General features: G+C 38.3%; 1 protein-coding gene across 6 annotated transcripts in view; it reads left to right on the top strand.

Moving 5' to 3' along the window:
• Positions 1–16,644, top strand: part of BTBD16 (BTB domain containing 16) — a 130,622-nt gene extending 113,978 nt beyond the window's left edge. For 3 of the 6 annotated variants that reach the window (XM_016432682.2, XM_007478882.2, XM_007478881.2), the window contains 5 exons: positions 2,745–2,827; positions 5,548–5,625; positions 9,560–9,658; positions 12,002–12,190; positions 16,488–16,644. In XM_016432682.2, coding sequence (XP_016288168.1) covers positions 2,745–2,827; positions 5,548–5,625; positions 9,560–9,658; positions 12,002–12,190; positions 16,488–16,556 — 518 coding nt within the window. In that variant the 3' untranslated portion in view covers positions 16,557–16,644. The remainder of the gene's footprint in view (positions 1–2,744; positions 2,828–5,547; positions 5,626–9,559; positions 9,659–12,001; positions 12,191–16,487) is intronic. The other 3 variants (XM_016432686.2, XM_016432680.2, XM_056803154.1) reach the window with 3 other exon arrangements.
• The last annotated feature ends 2,213 nt before the right edge of the window (positions 16,645–18,857 follow it).

Here is an 18,857-nt window from a genome sequence, read left to right as displayed (position 1 = left end):
TAATGCCAATTAATGTTAAATCACAAATAAACAGTATTTTAAATAGAAAAAAAGAAGGAACATGGGGAAACATGCATCTACAGCTCTAAGAAGATCTTGGAATAAAATTTCTATAGGCCTAATGAACTTTGAAAACAGTTTTCAAAGCTCTTTCACACTTTCAAAGTGAATAGAAAAATCTTTATCACTTAAAAGCAGTAAAAAAAAGCAGCAGTAAAACCAGATGAATTTTGTTAGGATGGTTTCCAAAATATACATTGAAAACTGATTCATCAAACTAAAATTGCCACTAATGTACACAAAATATGGCCAGGAAATTCCAAATGGTTTCAGAGAGTGCATTGTAAACTTTATATAGTTACTTAGACTATAAATATTCCAGAAGTCTTTAAAAAAAACAACTTCTGAGATGCAGAAACTGTCTTCCTCAAAGGTACACATATGCTCTCCTTTCCTACAGTTTGTAATAGTTGGAGAAATAAAAAAGTCATACAAAGAGCATTCATTGATTATGCTGATAACTTCTCAAATCAAAAATGTGCCTTAAAGGTAGTTCTCAAATGTTGGTCCAAGATATTCTTGTGGCCCATGAAAGCCTCCTGGAAATGGGCTTTTGTTCTCTTGTGGAGTGGATATCACTAATTTGATTGGGCCCATTTTGTTTGAGGCATACATTTATTTACTGTTCCTTTAGAAGAAAAGTCAGACAACAAGACAATGGATTTTAAAGAGACAAAAATGGCCCTCAGCTGGTTTCTTGGGAGCTTGAGTCAAAGAGTCAAACTAAGGGTGTCCAAATCCAGCAATGTAGAAATTTTTCAGAAGGACCTGTTAGAACTTTAAAGGTAGACCACTGACTTTAATTCTAGCTCTATGACCACTGAACTAAATGGCCTTGTGAATGTTACTTCATCTTCATTGGATTCAATTGTCTCAACTTTAAAATAAAAGGGCTGTACTAGATAAGCACCACCCATAATTCTTCCCCACTCTAAGCATCTAATCTCCAGATATTTGGTCAAGAGAGACAAGATCTATTTGTCTTAAGTATATCATTGCCACTTATCCTGTGAATGTTTTTTGTATTGATTTTAATGCTGAAAAGTGGAAGTGAGTGAGTAAATGATCTATTGCCATGTTGGAAAACCTATGGCACTTGTGCTGAATGGAGCTGTTCCCTTTCCCCTCTCCACTGCACCTGAAAACATTTTTCTCATCACCTGCCCCTCTGCCCAGCAGCCCAATGGGAACACTTCCTCCCTCCCCTGTTTGGGGTAAGGGAGAGTTTCACATGGGGAGTGAAGGTGCAATTTGGGCACTTGGTCTCTAAAAAGTTTGCCACCACAGATCTATTGGGTACTTTTCTTAGTCATCATAGTCCACAACCTGAAAAAAAAATAAAGACTAGGTATAAATTGAAAATTAACTTCTGAAATTATGAAAATAGAAGCAGGCTGGGGGGTAAAAACCATGATTGGCAGCAATCATAATTTAAACGCAGAAACTATGGGTGCAAAAAGTCCAGAAAATCAGGACAAGTAGTAAAAAGCAATGCAGAGGGGATAAAGTGGTGAAAGAAGATAGAGAAGGGGATGTGGAGCAGGGGGAATGGTTACAGAGTCAGAAAATATCACTCATTTAACCATGGATTTGAGTTGTGAACACTAGGCAGCATGGACCCAATAGAGAGGAGAGAGTACTCTGAAGGGCAGGAGTTTGAGGTCTCATTTTTTTTTGGATTTTTTGGGAAATAGACCAACTTCTATCTGTGTCACCTTAGGTTTAGTTCATTAACGTATTCAAATCACTTCAGAGTTATTGGTAAAATCCAAGTCATTATCCCAAAGTTATAAGTACCTTTTGGTATTCTGCTGGTGGAGCTATGGAGGTCTGATTTTCTTCTGGAATTTACCTATCATAGGACCACAGTCCTAACAGTAGCATCTTGATGTGGAAACCCTGATTCAGCACTTCTACCTTAAATATAGATTTGGTTAAGATAAGATACAATTTGGTAAATTTATACTCCTACGATCTTTGGGCTAATATATACATGACTTCCAGTTTCTTCTTTTCCATTTTATTTCCTGCTATTATTACCCCTTTATACTGATTACCCAGAAACTTACTTTGCCAACTAGAAGGGGAATGGTTGTCAGGGGGACCAGAACAAAATACAACTTTAACACAAGGAACATGAAGAAATTTGGAATGGGGCCAGTACTAATTATGAGATGTATAAAGTAAGGCATAATTGGGGAAAGAAGCATGATAGTGGAAGTGTCTTTTAGTTGAGGCCCAGGGACTCCTAAGTGGGGCAGTCCTCCCAAATACCTTAATAAGAATTTTGAAATTTTGAAAAAATTCCAAATACTTCATAACTCTCAGAAACACGCTACTTTCAGGAGACTTTGTCCTAAGAGTTAAGTTGTTACATACACAATCCAAAGTTCCTTCTTAAAACCTTAAAAACTTAAAAATGAAAATACCATTCAAATTAGAGTTCATTCATTCATCATATGTGAGGTTTGTATGTGTAAATCCAAAGATGACTTTAGAATGAAAATAACTGGAAATAAACTCATGTATTAGTCCCATGAAGTCTTTTTTGAGCTTTGCCAAACTCAATTTGAAAACAAGACACCATTCTGCCCCCACCCCAACTCATAGCCTTATTTTTGTATGTGAAATTTTGTGGAGATAAATAAAAACTTCCAAATTTCTTCTTTATTTTTTTCCCCAAGGCAGGCACCTGGAAGATATAAAGCACATTAACTTCTTCCCTGAGACTTGGCTAGTCCGGATTTTTGCCAACCATTACCATGCAGTGAGTTGCCTTGCTTAGAAGAGGAAGCAATTATATGGATTTATTGCTTTTCTGACTTCCCCCTCTTCTCATCCTTCCCTGCCATCAAGATGTGCTTTCCATCTGCAACTATATTAGGAGATCTGAGTGTTTGGGGTTGGGATGACTCTAGAGTAGTAATAGTGAATCTATGACATGGGTGCCAAAGATGGCGTGCAAAGCACTCTCTGTGGGCACATGGCTACCCTCCCCACCCCTAAGTTCATTATTAGAAAGGCAGAAGGACTTGGAGAGACCTGCCCCATTCTCCCTTTCCACTGTGCTTGATGACAATTTTTCACATCCCCCACCTCTCTGCCCAGCAGTCCAATGGAAACATACAAGGGGTAAGGTGGGTGGCTCACAGGTGACAGAGCTAGAGGGGTGTGGAGTGCTTGGGCCCCATCCCTTGCCCTCTCTACACTCACTGAGGACATTCCTCACTTCACTCACCCCTCCACCCAAAAACCCAACGGAAACACTTTTTCTTCCCTTGTGTGGGATGGAGGGGGAGGGGCATGGCACACCCAGCACCCAGTGGAGGAGGGGCACAGCACTCAGTCCAGGAAGGGGAAGGCACAGTACTTGGTTCAGGGGTGGGGTGGGGGCAGGGCCTGGCATTCTGTCTCTAAAATATTTGCCATCACTGCTCTAGCGCCATGTTGGTGAATCTTTGGCACACATGCTGGCGGTGACTGTTCCCTCCTCTTCTCCACCTTGCCTGAGAAAATTTTTCACTTCACTTGCCCCTCTGCCCAGTAGTCCAATAGGAATTCTTCTTCCCTCCCCTGTCTGGGGTAATAGGGCAGCTCACATGTCTTATGAGGGTACTTAGTCTCTAAAAGGTTTGCCATCACTGCTCTAAAGCCTACATTATGTAAGAAGCAAGTGAAGTGGTGAGGGGAGGAGTCATTGCCTTTGGGGTCTGGGGCTTTTCAGAATCACTACAAGCTAATCCCCTAGTCCTGGTATGCCAGGCCACATACAGCTCTGTTTATATAGAGTTCTTTGAGAGACGAGACTAGTAGAATGGCTATAAAGGTAGCCTTCGAGTCAGGAAGACTTTGGTTTTGAGTCATACCTCTGACATGGATTAGCTGTGTGGCTACAGATAAATGCTTTCATGTCTCAGTATCAAAGGCAGCTCTCTGAGATGAAAAGTTAGAGAAGAGCTGCTTGTCCATACTGCTGGAGAAAAATTCCAGATCAAGAATCCCTTACAAGGGCAATGAGGGAGCATAGTAGATGGAGCCTGATGGCTTGGGATCTGAAGACCTGGTATCAGATTTGGTCTTAGATGCTTTCTAGCTGTGTAAACCTAGGCAAATCACTTAACACTGATTGTCTAGCCCTTTCCTCTCTTCTGCCTTAGAACTGATAATAAGATAGAAGGCAAAAGTTTTTTACAAGTTCCTTACGTATTTTGAAAAGATAGACCCAGGCTTTATTAGATAAACAGAAACATAGATAAATGGATGGATGGATGGATGGATGGATGGATGGATGGATGAATAGATAGGGAGAGAGAGAGAGACAGAGACAGAGACAGAGACAGAGACAGAGAGAGATGGACAAATGAACAGATATACAAATATACATTCACACATTTATACATATGCATACATACTATATACATACATACACATATATATGCATATATATGCACATATGTGCCATACATATACACAATACAAACACATGTATGTATATGCATACCCCAAAATAGGTTTTTTAAAGAATTTTATAGAAGATTATGCAATTTTCTCAAGATTGCACAATTGCCAAATGCCAGAAGCAAAGTCTTCTGTCTCCTAAAGTCTACTCTTTCAGGTAGATTCTTTCTAACAGATCACATTGTCTTTCAGTTGAACAACATGTATAAAAGATGGTATCCTTTTCCCATGAGACTCTGTATTCTTAGAGAGGAAGATACTTGTTAGAAGGTAGATTCTGAAGATTTATAGTTCACTTATTAACTTCCAATTAGGTGGATGATAACTCTAGTTAATTGTGAATTTAGATTTTTTAATAATATTTTATAATTATATTGTAATATAATTGATTTTCTTTACAACCTTATATATTTTATTTTATGCATTTAAAGCCATTCTGGGTAGGGTTCTATAGGTTTCACCAGGTTACCCATTCAAGGGTTTTGTGACATAAAAAAAAAAAAAAAGATTAAGAATCACTAGTCTGAGGGCAGCTAAGTGGTTCAGTGGGTAGAGTGCCAGTTCTGAGTTATGTAAACCTGATGTGAAATCTGACCCCAGACACTTCCTAGCTATGTGACCTTGGGCAAATCATTTATCCCCAATTGGCTAACCATTACCACTCTTCTGCCTTAGAAGTAATACTTGCATTTATTCAAAGACAGAAAGGAAGGATTTGGGGGGAAGCTGGGAAAAGAGAGAATCAATTGCTCTAGAGTATATTCATTCAGTGGTATAGCTGAAGTGACAAAAGTGGTAGAAAAGGGTCTCCCTCTGTGTGTCTCACTGCCTTAGTAAATTTACCCTCCCCCACTACCTCTATTGTCTTTGAATTTCTTAGCTGTTTATAAGCTCTCTTAGGAATAAATTAAAACGGAAATTCCATGATGCAACACTTCAGGAGTTGTATTAGAATTAGTCGATTTCAGGATGTAAGGGAAATATGGTAAGTACTAAACTTAAATACTCTCTAAATTGTATACATTTCAGCTTGAGAGTGGTGGAGACATGTTTCATGCAAAAGACCTTTCTACTCAAGCTGTAAGATTTGGTCTCCTAATTAACCAGGTATGTAACTAGCAGAGAGACTTCCAGTCATCTGTCTTGGTTGACATCTAGACATCATTCTATAAATATGTAATTGGCTTTCCCAAAATCAAGACTATAGACCCTGCTCTGGCATTAATTAGCTGTGTGACCCTGTGGAAGTCATTTAACTCCCCTGGGCCTTGGTTTCCCCATCTATATAGCAAATTAGATTAAATCATGTCCAAGTTCCTTTCCATAACTAATGTTTGAAGGTTCTCTGTAGTTTTACTATAAACTTTTCATCTGTTTTCTTTAACATGCAATGGCTTTAATATCTGTATAACTATATTTTTATTTTTATATTATATTATAAATATTATATATTTATTTATAATTAAATAACTTCAAATAAAACCATGGGCTATAATCAACTGGATTGCTCAAACTTTAAAAGGATTGTTTAAAAATATCTTAGACTAGAATTGAATTGTAAGTATATACATTTTATAGACTGCTTAATACAAATGTGGGGGTATGGAAGAGAGAGATAACACAGAAAGAAAAATTATATACAGAAAACCATTCATTCTATATATAAACTTCTATATGTAAACTAAAGTTTCCTTCCTTCCTCCCTCCCTCCCTTCCATCCTTCCTTCCTTCCTTCCTTCCTTCCTTCCTTCCTTCCTTCCTTCCTTCCTTCCTTCCTTCCTTCCTTCCTTCCTTCCTTCCTTTTGCAGAAAACTGGCAAGGACTAGGCAATTGATTTTAAACTTTGTATCACATAACTAGGAAATGTCAGAAGCTATATTTGAATCTGGGTCTTCCTGTCTCCAGGCCTGGCTCTTTATTCACTGGACACCTTTTGAATACCTTTTATATGCAAGACAGTGAGAGCTAAAAACAATAGAAAAAAACCAAAAAACATTCCCTTTCCTCTAAAGGCTTACTTTTAATGGGGAGGTTATTTGTAACATTTAAATGTAGAAATAAATACAGTATGACTTGAACAAGGAGAGAATACTAACAAGTTGGGACCTCAGAGACAGCTTGAATGTTAAATGAATGTTCTAATGGGTTGGCAAACACTGGGATGGGAAAGGAAAGCAGAGGTTAAACCAATGATGGTGAACATATGGCGCTGGTGCCAAAGGTGGCACGTGGTTATTCCCACCTCCTACCCCTCCAAATTCATTACTAGCAAATCAGAGGGACTTGGGTGGAGCTGCTCCCTTCCCCCTCTCCACAGTACCCGACAACATTTTTTCACATCATCTGCTCCTCTGCCCAACAGCCCAATGAGAGAACACAGGCAGTAAAGTAGACAGCTCAGAGGCAGCAGAGCTGGAGTGCTTGGGCCACTCCCTTTCCCCTCTCTACATTTGCTAAGGACATTCCTCACTTTACCCACCCCTCTCCCCAGTAGCCCAATAGGAGTGCTTCTTCCCTCCCCTGTGTGGGGTAAGGGAGGGGGGCAGGACATGACTGACACTTGGTGAGGGGGGGGGTAGAGCCTGGCACTCCATCTCTCAGAGGTTTGCCTCTGTTTGGGTTAGACAAACTGGAGTCCATGGGCTGGGCTGACATACCTGTGCTCTGTTCCTCATCAGTAGAATGAAGGAAGTTTGAATATTTTTTAAGGTTCTGAACTTCTACATATATGTAGTAAAAATTATCAACTACTTATGCAAGTCAGAGGATTCAGGAATGTTATATCCTTGACTATAAACTCCCCCCAGGTGTAAGTTTTAGAATAGATTTATGTCTGTATACTTACTTAAAAAATAAAAAGTCAGTGAAGTTGTAACTAGAATATTTTTTCACTTAGGGGCAAAAAACCTTGGAAGTAAGACAGGTGGAATAGCAGTATAGAAGCTGGTCTGACAATAGACATAATCACAATTAATAAAAGGATCATAACTAACATTTATATATTGCCTTAAGATTTACAAAGTGCTTTGCAAATACTATCTCATTTTTTCTTCCCAACAATCCTGGATGACAGACAAAAGTTAAATGACTTAGCCAAGATCACACAGCCCAAATCTGGATTTGAAATCAGGTTTTCCTGACTCAGATTTTAGTACTCTGTCCTCTGCACCCATTACTCATGATCTTTTCAATGTGTTACATTGGCTCAAATGAATTTTGACACGTTAGCTAGGGCTGGAAGAAGACTATGAGATGAGACTTAAACAATATCAGTAGGAAATAAAAACCACCCCTGCCTGATATGTCTTACTATCAATTTTGAGACAAAAATGGCAAGGCTAAGCAATTGGAGTTAATGGACTTACCCAGGGTCACATAGCTAGGAAATATCTGAGGTCACATTTGAACCCCGATCCTCCCAACTCCAGTACTGGCACTCTCTCCACTGTGCTGCCTAGCTCTGTCCTTGTTCTGTTATAATTCTATACTGAAGAGTGCAAAAGGCTAATTCTTCCTAAACATAAATAGAAATCAATATAAATATGGCAGCCAAAAATCCCAAGAGCCAATCACAATATCTTTCATGCTAGTTATAAGACTTAGTAGTCACTTGGCGCTTAAAGATATTTCACAAGAATCAATTTCCCCTCATATTTATTTATCCCTGGTAGCAACCCCCCAAATTCCTTTTTCAGAGTGTCAGAGGCAGGATTATTTATTAATGTATTTTATTATTGATCAGAGTAATTCCTTATTATACTAATGATTTTGCTGTTCCAAACTACTTCACTTGTTAATTATTTTATTTTGAAAGCAACTCTATAAAGGAAGGTAGTTCATTTTATCTATAAGGAAACTGAGTCTCATAAAGTTAAGCAATTTGACCAATATCATATACTAAGTGACAATAGTACTCACTAGACGCCTGGCTCTATTTCTTGGGAACTGTTAACTATATGATTGTGTACTTAACTTTTCAGCCTCAATTTACTCCCCACATGATACAGTTGCACTGTGCAAATTTTAAAATGCTGTTTGAGTTGGAGTAAAAAATTATTGCTATTAATAATAAAATGGAATCCCTAAAGCATAAAGAAAATGTCAACAAATTATAAGCCAGTGAACTTGATTTTGATCTTGGTAATATTTTAGGAAGTATTATTAAAAGGATAGTGAATATCTAGAAAAAAGGAGTAGAGAACAGAGTCAGAATGGCCTCATCAAGAATAAGTCATGGCAGGACAGTAAGAGGACTCGGTGGATGAAGAACTAACCTTGGAAATTGGAGGTCCTGGGTTCAAATCTGCCATCAGAGACTTCCCAACTATGGGACCCTGGGCAAGTCATTTAATCCCAAATTGCCTACCCTTTCTGCTCATTTGCCTTGTAGCCTATACTTAGTATTGATTATTCTAAAAAGAAGATAAGGATTTAAATTAAAAAAAAAAGTCATGTCAAATTAACCTATGCATTTGACTGATTCCCAAGTCCATACTCATACTGCATTACCATAAATACCTTCTATGGAAACCTCCCCATCTCTCAGCCAAGTCTACATTATAATAAGTTCTGGGCCCATGTCTGTTGGTTACCTTGAGCAGCCAGAACACGAATATTATTGGCTGGTTTTTAAGGTATCTTCAGTGGCCAACTCATCAATCACAATGCCATAGATGTGCAATAATAATGTATTCAGAGTCTCTTGGACTTAAAGAAATGCAGTGAGGCGTTCTGTTTCCAAAGGTCAGAGGACAATGATTTGTCCATCTGATAGGCTGCCTGATTGTCTTCTCTTTGTTGTTCAGAAACACATGGAATGGTTCAAAACAGATGCAATTTGCCACTGAATGAGTCTTTGGATTATAGTCAAAGTATGAGTTTCTTTGTGGTTCTTATCTGAAGATTAAAGTATAGATTTAGACTTTTAAATCAAATATCAAATGAATCTTTTACCTGAATGAAGTGAAATTTTTTTTCTTTATTTTCTTTATTTCTTTTTTCATTATTTTATTTATCTCTTTCCCTCTTCAATACAACCTAGGAATTCAAGATTTACTCAGAAACGATTGGCGTATATGGATTCTTCTTTGAAATTAGGGGAATCAAACATGGTGACTTCTCCTATAGTTTTTACATGCAGGTAAGAAGTAGGTAACATATGAGAAAGTAAAATTTATGAAAGTTTTGCTTTTGAAGCACTAAAGACAGAAAAAGAGACCTTTTAAATCACCCTTCCATAATGAGTAATGCTTTGCGTCAGACAAATGGAAAAGAAGACTAATTTTGTCTGAAGAGGGAATATGGTGTAGTGGAAAAGTATCCTGGAGAATGAGTCAGGAGGTTTGATTTGTGATTCTGTCCCATGCCACAAATTAACTATGTGACCTTGGTCAAGTCATCTCATTTCTCTTAGCCTCAGGTTTTGTTTTTTAATTTATAAAGTGAATAAAAATGGAATCTCTGAAGAATGAGGAAAATGTTGACAAATTACAAGTCAGTGAACTGGACTTCAAATATTGGTAAAATTTTAGGAAGCGTTGTCAAAAGGATAGAGAATATCTAGAAAAAGAAATGGAGGGCACAGAAGCAAAATGGCTTCATCAAGAATAAATCATACCACATTAACCCGTGAGGCAGTTAGGTGGCACAGTGTAGATAAGAGTACTAGCTATACCTGGAATCAGGAAGATCTGAGTACCAATCCAGCCCCAGAAACTTATTGGCTGTGTGACCCTAGGCAAGGCACATAATCACTATTAGCCTCAATATCTTCATTTATAAAATGAGGTTAATAATGGAACTCATCAAACAGGCTTTCGGGTTAATAAAATAATATTTATAAAGTGATTTGCAGACCCTAAAGCAATATAAATGCTAGTATGGGATACTGTGGACGCAATATAGTCAGATTTTAGCAAGGCAATTGACAAGGTATCTAAGCCTGTTCTTGTGAAAATATGGAGAGATGTGGACTAGATGACAATATTTTGGCAGACGGAGAATTGGTTAAATGGCCAACCCCAAAGAGTAGTCATTTATTGTTTGATGTTAACTTGGAAAGAGGTCTCTAGTAGCTCCAGAGTACCAATTAGTCCTGTGCTATGTGACTTTCCAGTGACTTGGATAAAGACACAGATATCAACATGGAATCTAGAAACCCCAGACTTGTAGCCTAGTAAGATCTGATGAACCCCAAGTTTTGGGTTCATCTGATGGTTTTTTGGGTTCAGCTGATGAACCAGCTGATAAGCTGGAGACTCCAAAGCTTGTACTGGTTCCCCATTCCCCTGAGAGAATCCTGAAGAGAATCTTAGGCTAGCAATTTCAGACTGAATAATGGACCCAAAGGTAAAAGACAATCATCCTCAGATTGGGCCAAGCCCAAGTCAAGTGGCTCTTTAGCGAAATAGGCAGCATGTCAGTCTTGTAAGCTGAAGGTCCTGAGTTCACAGTCCTTGAAAGGAGGAAATGATACAGTAGGAGAGGCTTCTGGAGACAAGAAGATTCACTTGGCTTGGGCTTGGCCCCACCTGAAGGGGATTGTCTTTTACCTTTGGGGTCTCCAACTTATCAGCTAGTCCTGAACTTGGGGTTCATCATATCTTACTAGGCTACAAGTTTGGAGTTTCTAGATTCCATGTTGATACAGATAACATGCCTGTCAAAATTATGGTTTACACCAAGCTAAGTTGGGTGACAAAGTCAATATTTTAATAGATCCTGACAGGCTAGAACATGGGTCTGAATCTCTTAAATACTCAATTATTAAGACTAATCTAAGGTTTCATTGATAATGTATCTCCTCCAATAATGCAGTTCATGGTCTATCTATATCTGCCCATCTCACTTGTCCATATTCTTGTCCATATTCCCCCTAAGTTCACCATAGAGATCCATCCCACATGCCAGAAGCCTTCCTCTTTTTCTCCTGACCTTGCAAGGATTCAAGCTCTCTATCTAGTCTATCCTTATTCTCCCTCAGCATCCCATCAAAGGATTAGTGGAAAGTGGGAATATTAGGCCTCATGTTAGCTGTCTTCGAGTATATGAAGGACTATCCTGTGGAGGAGGCAATAGACTGGTCTGCTTGGCTCCAGATTGCAGAGCTAAGGAAGAATTCCCTAAACATTACCGTTATCCAAGTGTAATGGGCTGGGGTAGGAGGAAAGGGGTGCCTCTTACGTAGGGTGTAAGAAGAAAACTGGATGGCAATGCATTTACCTAGCTATGTTGTCAAATGAAAACTTGATCAGGTAGATGCTCTCCCAGGTCTATCCCACTTCTGAGGTTCTGTGAGTCCGAGTACTGCAGACCAATGATGATACTTGCCCAGGGTCACATCATCAGCAAATGACTGTTGTCTTGAAAAAAAATCCAAAAAACAACCCATAGCCCCCACAGGAACCACTGAAATTCTAGTAGGCACAAATAGTTGCCAAACTCTTTTGTGATTTTTCATTCAGTTAAATTAATATCCTTTCAGAGAATCAAATATTCAGAAACGAACTTACCACCCGCCGTAGCTGAGAGGAGCCCAATTAGCCTCAGACCAGAACGCCTAGTGAAATATGAAATCAGAGCACAATCTTTGGTGAATGGAAATTGGCAGGAGTTCAGTACTAATCCAATGACCCAAAAATTTGGACTTAACAAGTCAACTAGCAAAAGTCATGTAAGTTTCTGTTTTCAATAATATGACAATAACAATAACAACAGCAACAACTAGCATTTATATAGTGTCTTAAAGTTTCAAAATGCTCTTTATAAGTTATTTGATCCTCAAAACAATCCTGTGACATAGATGCTATTATTATCATGCCCTTTCTATTGATGAAGCAACCGAGGCTAAGTGATTAAGTGATTTGTCCAAAGATGCACAGCCAGTAAGTGTATGAGGAAGGATTTGAACTCAAGTCTTCCTGATTCCAAATCCAGCACATTGTACCACCTAACATCAACCTTGCAACTAAAGTGGGTGGTGATCTAAGAATGAAGTTTTCTCCATTATTTTGAGCTAGCAATTCCAACTCTGGACAGCATCAGGAGCCCTCTTAAATAATGAGTGGTCAGCATCACATAATCCAATCCAAAGGAGGAATATTCAACATGGAAGATGTATATTAGGATCAGCACTGTACAAGCTAACCTTCCATTGCCCTTGCATTATGAATGAGAAGGTAAAAAAGAAATATGTAGGTTTAAGGAAGTGAGAAGAATACTTACTGCCAAAAATTTTACAGTAACAGAGGAAGGACCCACCAGGCAAATTTTGGCATAGGAGCTTGGAATTTAATTGTTGTTCAATCATTTCAGTCAACTCTTTGTGGCCCTATTTGGAGTTTTCTTGGCAAAAAGATGAGGGTGATTTGCCATTTCCTTCTCCATCTCATTTTATCCATGAGAAAAGTGAAGTAAACAGGGTGGAGTGACTTGCCCAGGGTCACACAGCTAGTAAATGTTTGAGATCAGATTTGAACTCAAAGAGACGACTCTTCCTGGTTCCAGGTCTGGTGCTCTGTCTGATGTATCACCTAGCTGGCTCGAATTTAATTTATCGCTTCTATTATTACACACAAAGTAGCACTCCCTCATTCATTTGTTCATTCAGGCAGTCAATTAGTCATTCACCAAATATCACCCACTGTGCCATATATAAAAAAACAATGCTCAGCTCTTGGGGAAGGTAAAAAGACAAGGTTATGACAAAGTTTCAGCCCTCACAAGATTTTAGAGTCTGGTGGAGCAGGTGGCAGAACAGGGCACAAACCCAGGTAAACTGATGCACAGAATTACATTATAAGAGCATTGCAGTCATACAAAACCAAATGTGGGCTGAAGCTAGAGGAACAGGTTTTATTGACAGATGGATCAGTAAAAGCTTCAAGGAAAGCTTCAGATATGGACTTCAACAGAGAGGTAACATTTCTTTCTTTCTTTGATTTTTTTCTGATGATATGACAAACAACTAAAATTAAGCTTTTTATTCATCATTTTGAAAAAAAAAATGCCTAAGCAGTGTTAGGAAGATAATTCAGTTTGGCCAGAACAGAAACTATTTTGAAGAGATTTCTATGAGGTAAGATGGAAAAGGCAGAGTAATACCAAAAAGGGAAGAAGTCAGGACTGCCAGTTAAAGATATTCAAACTTTATTTAATAGGTAATTAAAAGATACTGGAAAATGTTGGTCTTTGAAGTGACATGAACGGATATGTCTTTGCATAAAGTAGACCATTTTTGGAGTGATATGAGGATTACTCTGGTGTAATGGAAAAAAAGGGAGACATGCAAGAGAGGATGATTTTTTAGAAGGCCGTTGGAGGGGCAGCTAGTAGATGGAAAACCAGGCCTAGAGATGAGAAGTCCTGGGTTCTGTAGAATTTAAAAATTAATATTCAATATTCCAAGTATTATATTTAATAATATTTATTAATATTTAACGTGAAGCAAAAGGAAACTAAAAAGCTAGAGAAACAGGGAAAGCTCACCTAGCCTCCCATGTGAAAAAAAGAGCCAGAGGGAGGAGCCACCAAAACTTATATACAAAGGTAACAAACGAAACAAAGAATTCTGGGACAAGAAAAGAATTCTGGGATATGGAGTCCAATTTTTTTCTAATTATACAGTTCGAATCTAGCCTCAGCCTCTTCCTAGCTGTGTAACCCTGGGCAATTCCCTTAAACCAGTTGCCTAACCCATATTGTTCTTCTGCCTCAGAAAGAATACTTAGAACTGATTCTAAGTGATAAGTTAGTTTTTTAAGGCTATTAGAATAGTACTAATAAGTATATACATATATATGTGTAAATAATACTAATAAGAATATTAGATTAGAATAGGTGGATGAGTAATGAGAGCTTGAATCATGATAGTGACAGGGATTTGTAGGGAGTAAAATTAGCTCGGTTGTGACTTTTTCTAATGCTATCTTGCTATCTGCCTTGAACCAGAATTTAAAAAATCAGATGGTGGGAGATACCAAGATATAAGTCATATTTTTGGGTCCCCATGGGTTCAGGAGGCAAGAGATTGTAGGATAGCCGTCAGTGAAACTTAAAAGTAGGATGAGGGGGCAGCTGGGTAGCACAGTGGATTGAGAACCAGTCCTAGAGATGGGAGGTCCTAGGTTCAAATCTGGCTTCAGCCACTTCCCAGCTGTGTGACCCTGGGCAAGTCACTTGACCCCCATTGCCTAGCCCTTACCACTCTTCTGCCTTGGAGCCAGTACACAGTATTGACTCCAAGACGGAAGGTAAGGGTTTAAAAAAAAAAAGTAGGATGAAAACTATAGGGAGTCAAGTGAAAATAAAGCAAGGAACAGATTGAGAGAATAGAAATGGTTTAAGGGGCCAGGGGCAGTTAGGTGGCATAGTGGATAGTGCTGGGCCTAGAGTCAGGAGGATCTGAGTTCAAGTCTGGTGTCAGATATTTACTTGGTGTGTGACCCTGGTAAAGTTATTTAACCCTGGTTTGCCTCAGTTTCCTCATATGTAAAATGAGCTGAAGAAAGAAATGGCAAACCACTTTCAGTGTCTAAGTGGGGTCACAAAGGGTCAGACATGACTGAAAACAACTGAACAGTGACAACAAGGGTCCAGAGGTCTCAGTAAGTAGGAAGACTAGGTTTAGTGGGAGAGGCAAAAGAATAAGAGGTTATGGTTTGGGTAATAAAATTTCAAAGTTCTATAAATTTCAAAAAGTCTAAAGTCTTGCTATGGTAGCAAATGGCTGAATACAGAGCAGAAAAGAAGGTGATAAATTTGATATTCTAGAGTAAGTCATTAAGGATGATGGAATGGGATGAGGTAGAAAAGAGGACTATGAAACATATTAAAATCTGGACTCAAGGGAGCAGCTGAGTGGCTCAGTGGATTGAAAGCCAGACCTAGAGATGGGAGGTCCTAGGTTTAAATCTGGCCTCAGACACTTCCTAGCTGTGTGATCCTGGGCAAATCACTTAACCCCCATTGCCTACCCCTTACCACTCTCCTATCGATTCTAACATGGATGGAAGGTAAGGGTTTAAAATAAAATAAAATCATAACTAGACATTCTCTAAGGTCCTTTATAGCTCTAAATCCTATTAACTGTAGAAATTATTTGGAGGTGGGAAGATAGCAGCAATGCACTATAACAAGTATTTATTAAATGCCTGATATACACTAGGTACTGGGGCTACAAGAATAAAATACTAGGATGCAAAGCTAGCGATGGAAATAGGGAATGATGGTATAAATGGATGACATGCACTTCAAAAGAAAGAAATGCAACAGCTCTTCTTCATGGTCCTATGAGTCATAGTCAGTGGATGATGAAGTAATTACTGGAGAGGACTTCAAGCAATGTGGTGCCAGAGGACACCCAAAGTTTTAATTTAAGCAAAGGGTGAAAAAGATGTTTGCTAGAAATTTGAGGCTCTGAAGGAGCTTATGGAGAATAGAATGGGGATTCCAAAGAATTCATTGACATGGCTAAAACAGTGAGTTAACAGTTGAAGTGGCCCTGAGCAAGAATAGGGCTGATTAAAATATGAGTTGATAATTTGAGGGTAAGTAATGCAAACTGTAATGTAGGCAGTGAACTTACATGACCAGAATTGGAGAACCAGTACTCTAGAAGGTAAGTTGATGCCCTATGTCATTCTACTCCACTCCACTCTATATTGACATGTTTCCAGCTATTTGGTTAAACAGAGATCAATATTTGAATACTTCAAATGATCTGTAAACAGGTATCTAGTAGCAGTTCCATGCAAGTAGCTGATGAGAGGACACCAGGGCTTGCTGTTCTGTTAGGAACATATGAGCACATGACTTAAGAAAATGAACTAGTGGTTTTAGAAGCCATCAGTAGAAGCAACATGATTTTGCCTGATACAGGCAACAGCAGGACCTCCTTTTTTTTCTTTTTTAATTTAATGGAGCTGTTACTTCAATCCTAAACATCCCCTTTGTTTTACTTTTTGTTTTAGACCTTGAAAATCGAAACTGTGGGCAATCCTATCTATGTGGCTTTTGCATTCATTTTTCCGGTATCGTGACAGTTTCCAAAAGACATGATGGGATTTCTACTACCACTGATCAACATGAAAGAAAACAAACTATTAAAGGGCTCAAGTAAAAAACCAATGTTGCTGGTTGATGTTTGTCACACTCTGCCTAACATTCAGGTCAGTTTAGGGTGAAAAGTCCAATGGACACATGCTCATTTGCCATCTTTGTCTGCAGATTGGCAGGAAATGGAAGATGATTCTTCTCTATATTATTCCATCCTAGTGTTGAGGTATAATGACTTGAAAAATGTTGCAGCCAATGCATCATCTGGCTGTACTTACCTCATTATTCCTTTCTAGGGTGTTGTACAGCATAAAGATATGGCAAACCAATTTTGGTCTCTGCATTTTAGGCCAAACAGATTACACAGTTCCTAACATGAATCAAGGAAAAGGAAAGTAAGTGGGTAGATTGTGTTCTATTTCAACTGGAGGAATGTAGAAGTAAAATGATGTCCTATTTATTATAATATATACTCAAAGATATTAGTATGGTTTCAACCCACTTCATCCTCTGCCCTCACCCAAAAAAAAAGTGGGATGACCTTTTACTCCATTTCCATGTACCATTTAATTCCACAAAGAAAATCATCTTCTATGGCTATGGAGGAATTACTAGATATTAGGAAAGGATATGCTGAGAATGAGATGATTTTACGTAAATTTGGTCATTTATATTGGGCTTAAAGAATGAAGGGAACTATGCAAAAGGAATCAAGAATTGTGTGTGATTTTCACACTTCATGGAAGAGTGGTTAGGTTGATCATAAGTAGAGATGAGGAAGAAGTGAGTTGGGGTAATAAACATCAAACCACAGAAAGGAAGCAGCGGACAGAAGGCTAGATTTTTGAAGGGTAGATGGATATGACCTGGGAGGAAAATTATATTGGCTATAATCTGAAAAATGAATTGAAGGGGGAAAAGGACATTATCAGAGAAAGGGTCACAGTAGTTCAAGAGCTAAATGAGGATAGTTATACAGAAGAAGCATAATCACTGAAAGAGTTCAAGGCTAAGTAATCACCTATTATGGATGGTGTTGAGGAAATTCCTGCACTGGGCGGGAAATTGGACCAGATGACTCTAAGATACTATCACATGTGGGCAGAAAGAAGCACTACTCTCTCAATTCCACACAAAGAATGGTTGTCCAAGGCCCACACCATCTGGGTTCCATCCTAGTAAATTCTGACAATGCTCCCAAAGTGGTATGTGGTAATTACTTGGAGATGCATCCAGTTCACCCACTACTTGGCAACCACCATCCTCTGGCAAACACACCTCTAATTAAAGAAGAAACCTCATACAAATTGTTAAAAAAAAATTTATTCCTCAGAATTTCTTGATAACTGTATTTCACTAACTGTAAAGAGATGACAAAGGTTTCCATATAAACTGGAAGTGAGTGTTTATCAACTTCTTTAGATATGCCTCTAATACTCAAAGTAATCAAAATGGTGAATTGTGAAGCATTGAGAGAGGTTTATTGATAGTCTGTTCCTTAGAAGAGAGATGATGGATCCCTACAAATGGTGTTTGGATTCCTAATTTATGGACACTGACTCAAACTAGTAAAACTTTGAGAAGACTTTGGTTGTTTGTCTAGAAAAGAGGAAAGATCAGAATGACTATTTCATAGACCTTTAGAGTTAGAAGGGACCCTAGAGGTCCTGTAGTCCAATTAATATCATTTTATAGAATAGGAAACTGAGTCCCAGGTTAGATGACTTGCCTAAGGTCATTCATCTAGAATAATGAAATCAAACTTTAGACCTAAATCTTCTGACTCAAAATCGGTTACTTGCTACTTTCCCTCACTAATTATGAAAAGCCTTCATTACAATTTATAGTTCATTTGGCCCCTAAAAGTGCCCAAGTTGATTTCTCTCTTTGGGTATAACAAAAATAAAATAATCTTCCTAAGTTCCAATACTTTAAAGAATAAAGTGTAGAACTCTGTGAAGTGAGGGGGACTGAACTTGGAATCAAAGCTAAATATAACTAGCACCTTAAGAGACAGATTCTCCAACGTCAAATAAATGAGTATTTTGAGAATCAGACAGGCTGAGGATTCAGTAAGACTTAGCAGAACAGCTTACTATTGGACTATTTTATTTGCCTGGTACTTAAAATATTTGCAGGGTAATGTTTAAAATATTCATTAACATATGATTCTTGTCAAGTAACATATAAATATGTCTATTCATATACTGTTTTTTTTTCTATTCTCTTTTATATCTGGAAATGTTTTCTCTCACACAGATGCCTATTCAATTCAGAATAAAATT

The sequence above is a fragment of the Monodelphis domestica genome, chromosome 1 (assembly GCF_027887165.1).
Source record: "Monodelphis domestica isolate mMonDom1 chromosome 1, mMonDom1.pri, whole genome shotgun sequence".
In the NCBI taxonomy this organism is placed as follows: domain Eukaryota; kingdom Metazoa; phylum Chordata; class Mammalia; order Didelphimorphia; family Didelphidae; genus Monodelphis; species Monodelphis domestica.
Note: the sequence above shows the minus strand (reverse complement) of the source record. Positions and strands in the feature narration are given on the sequence as shown.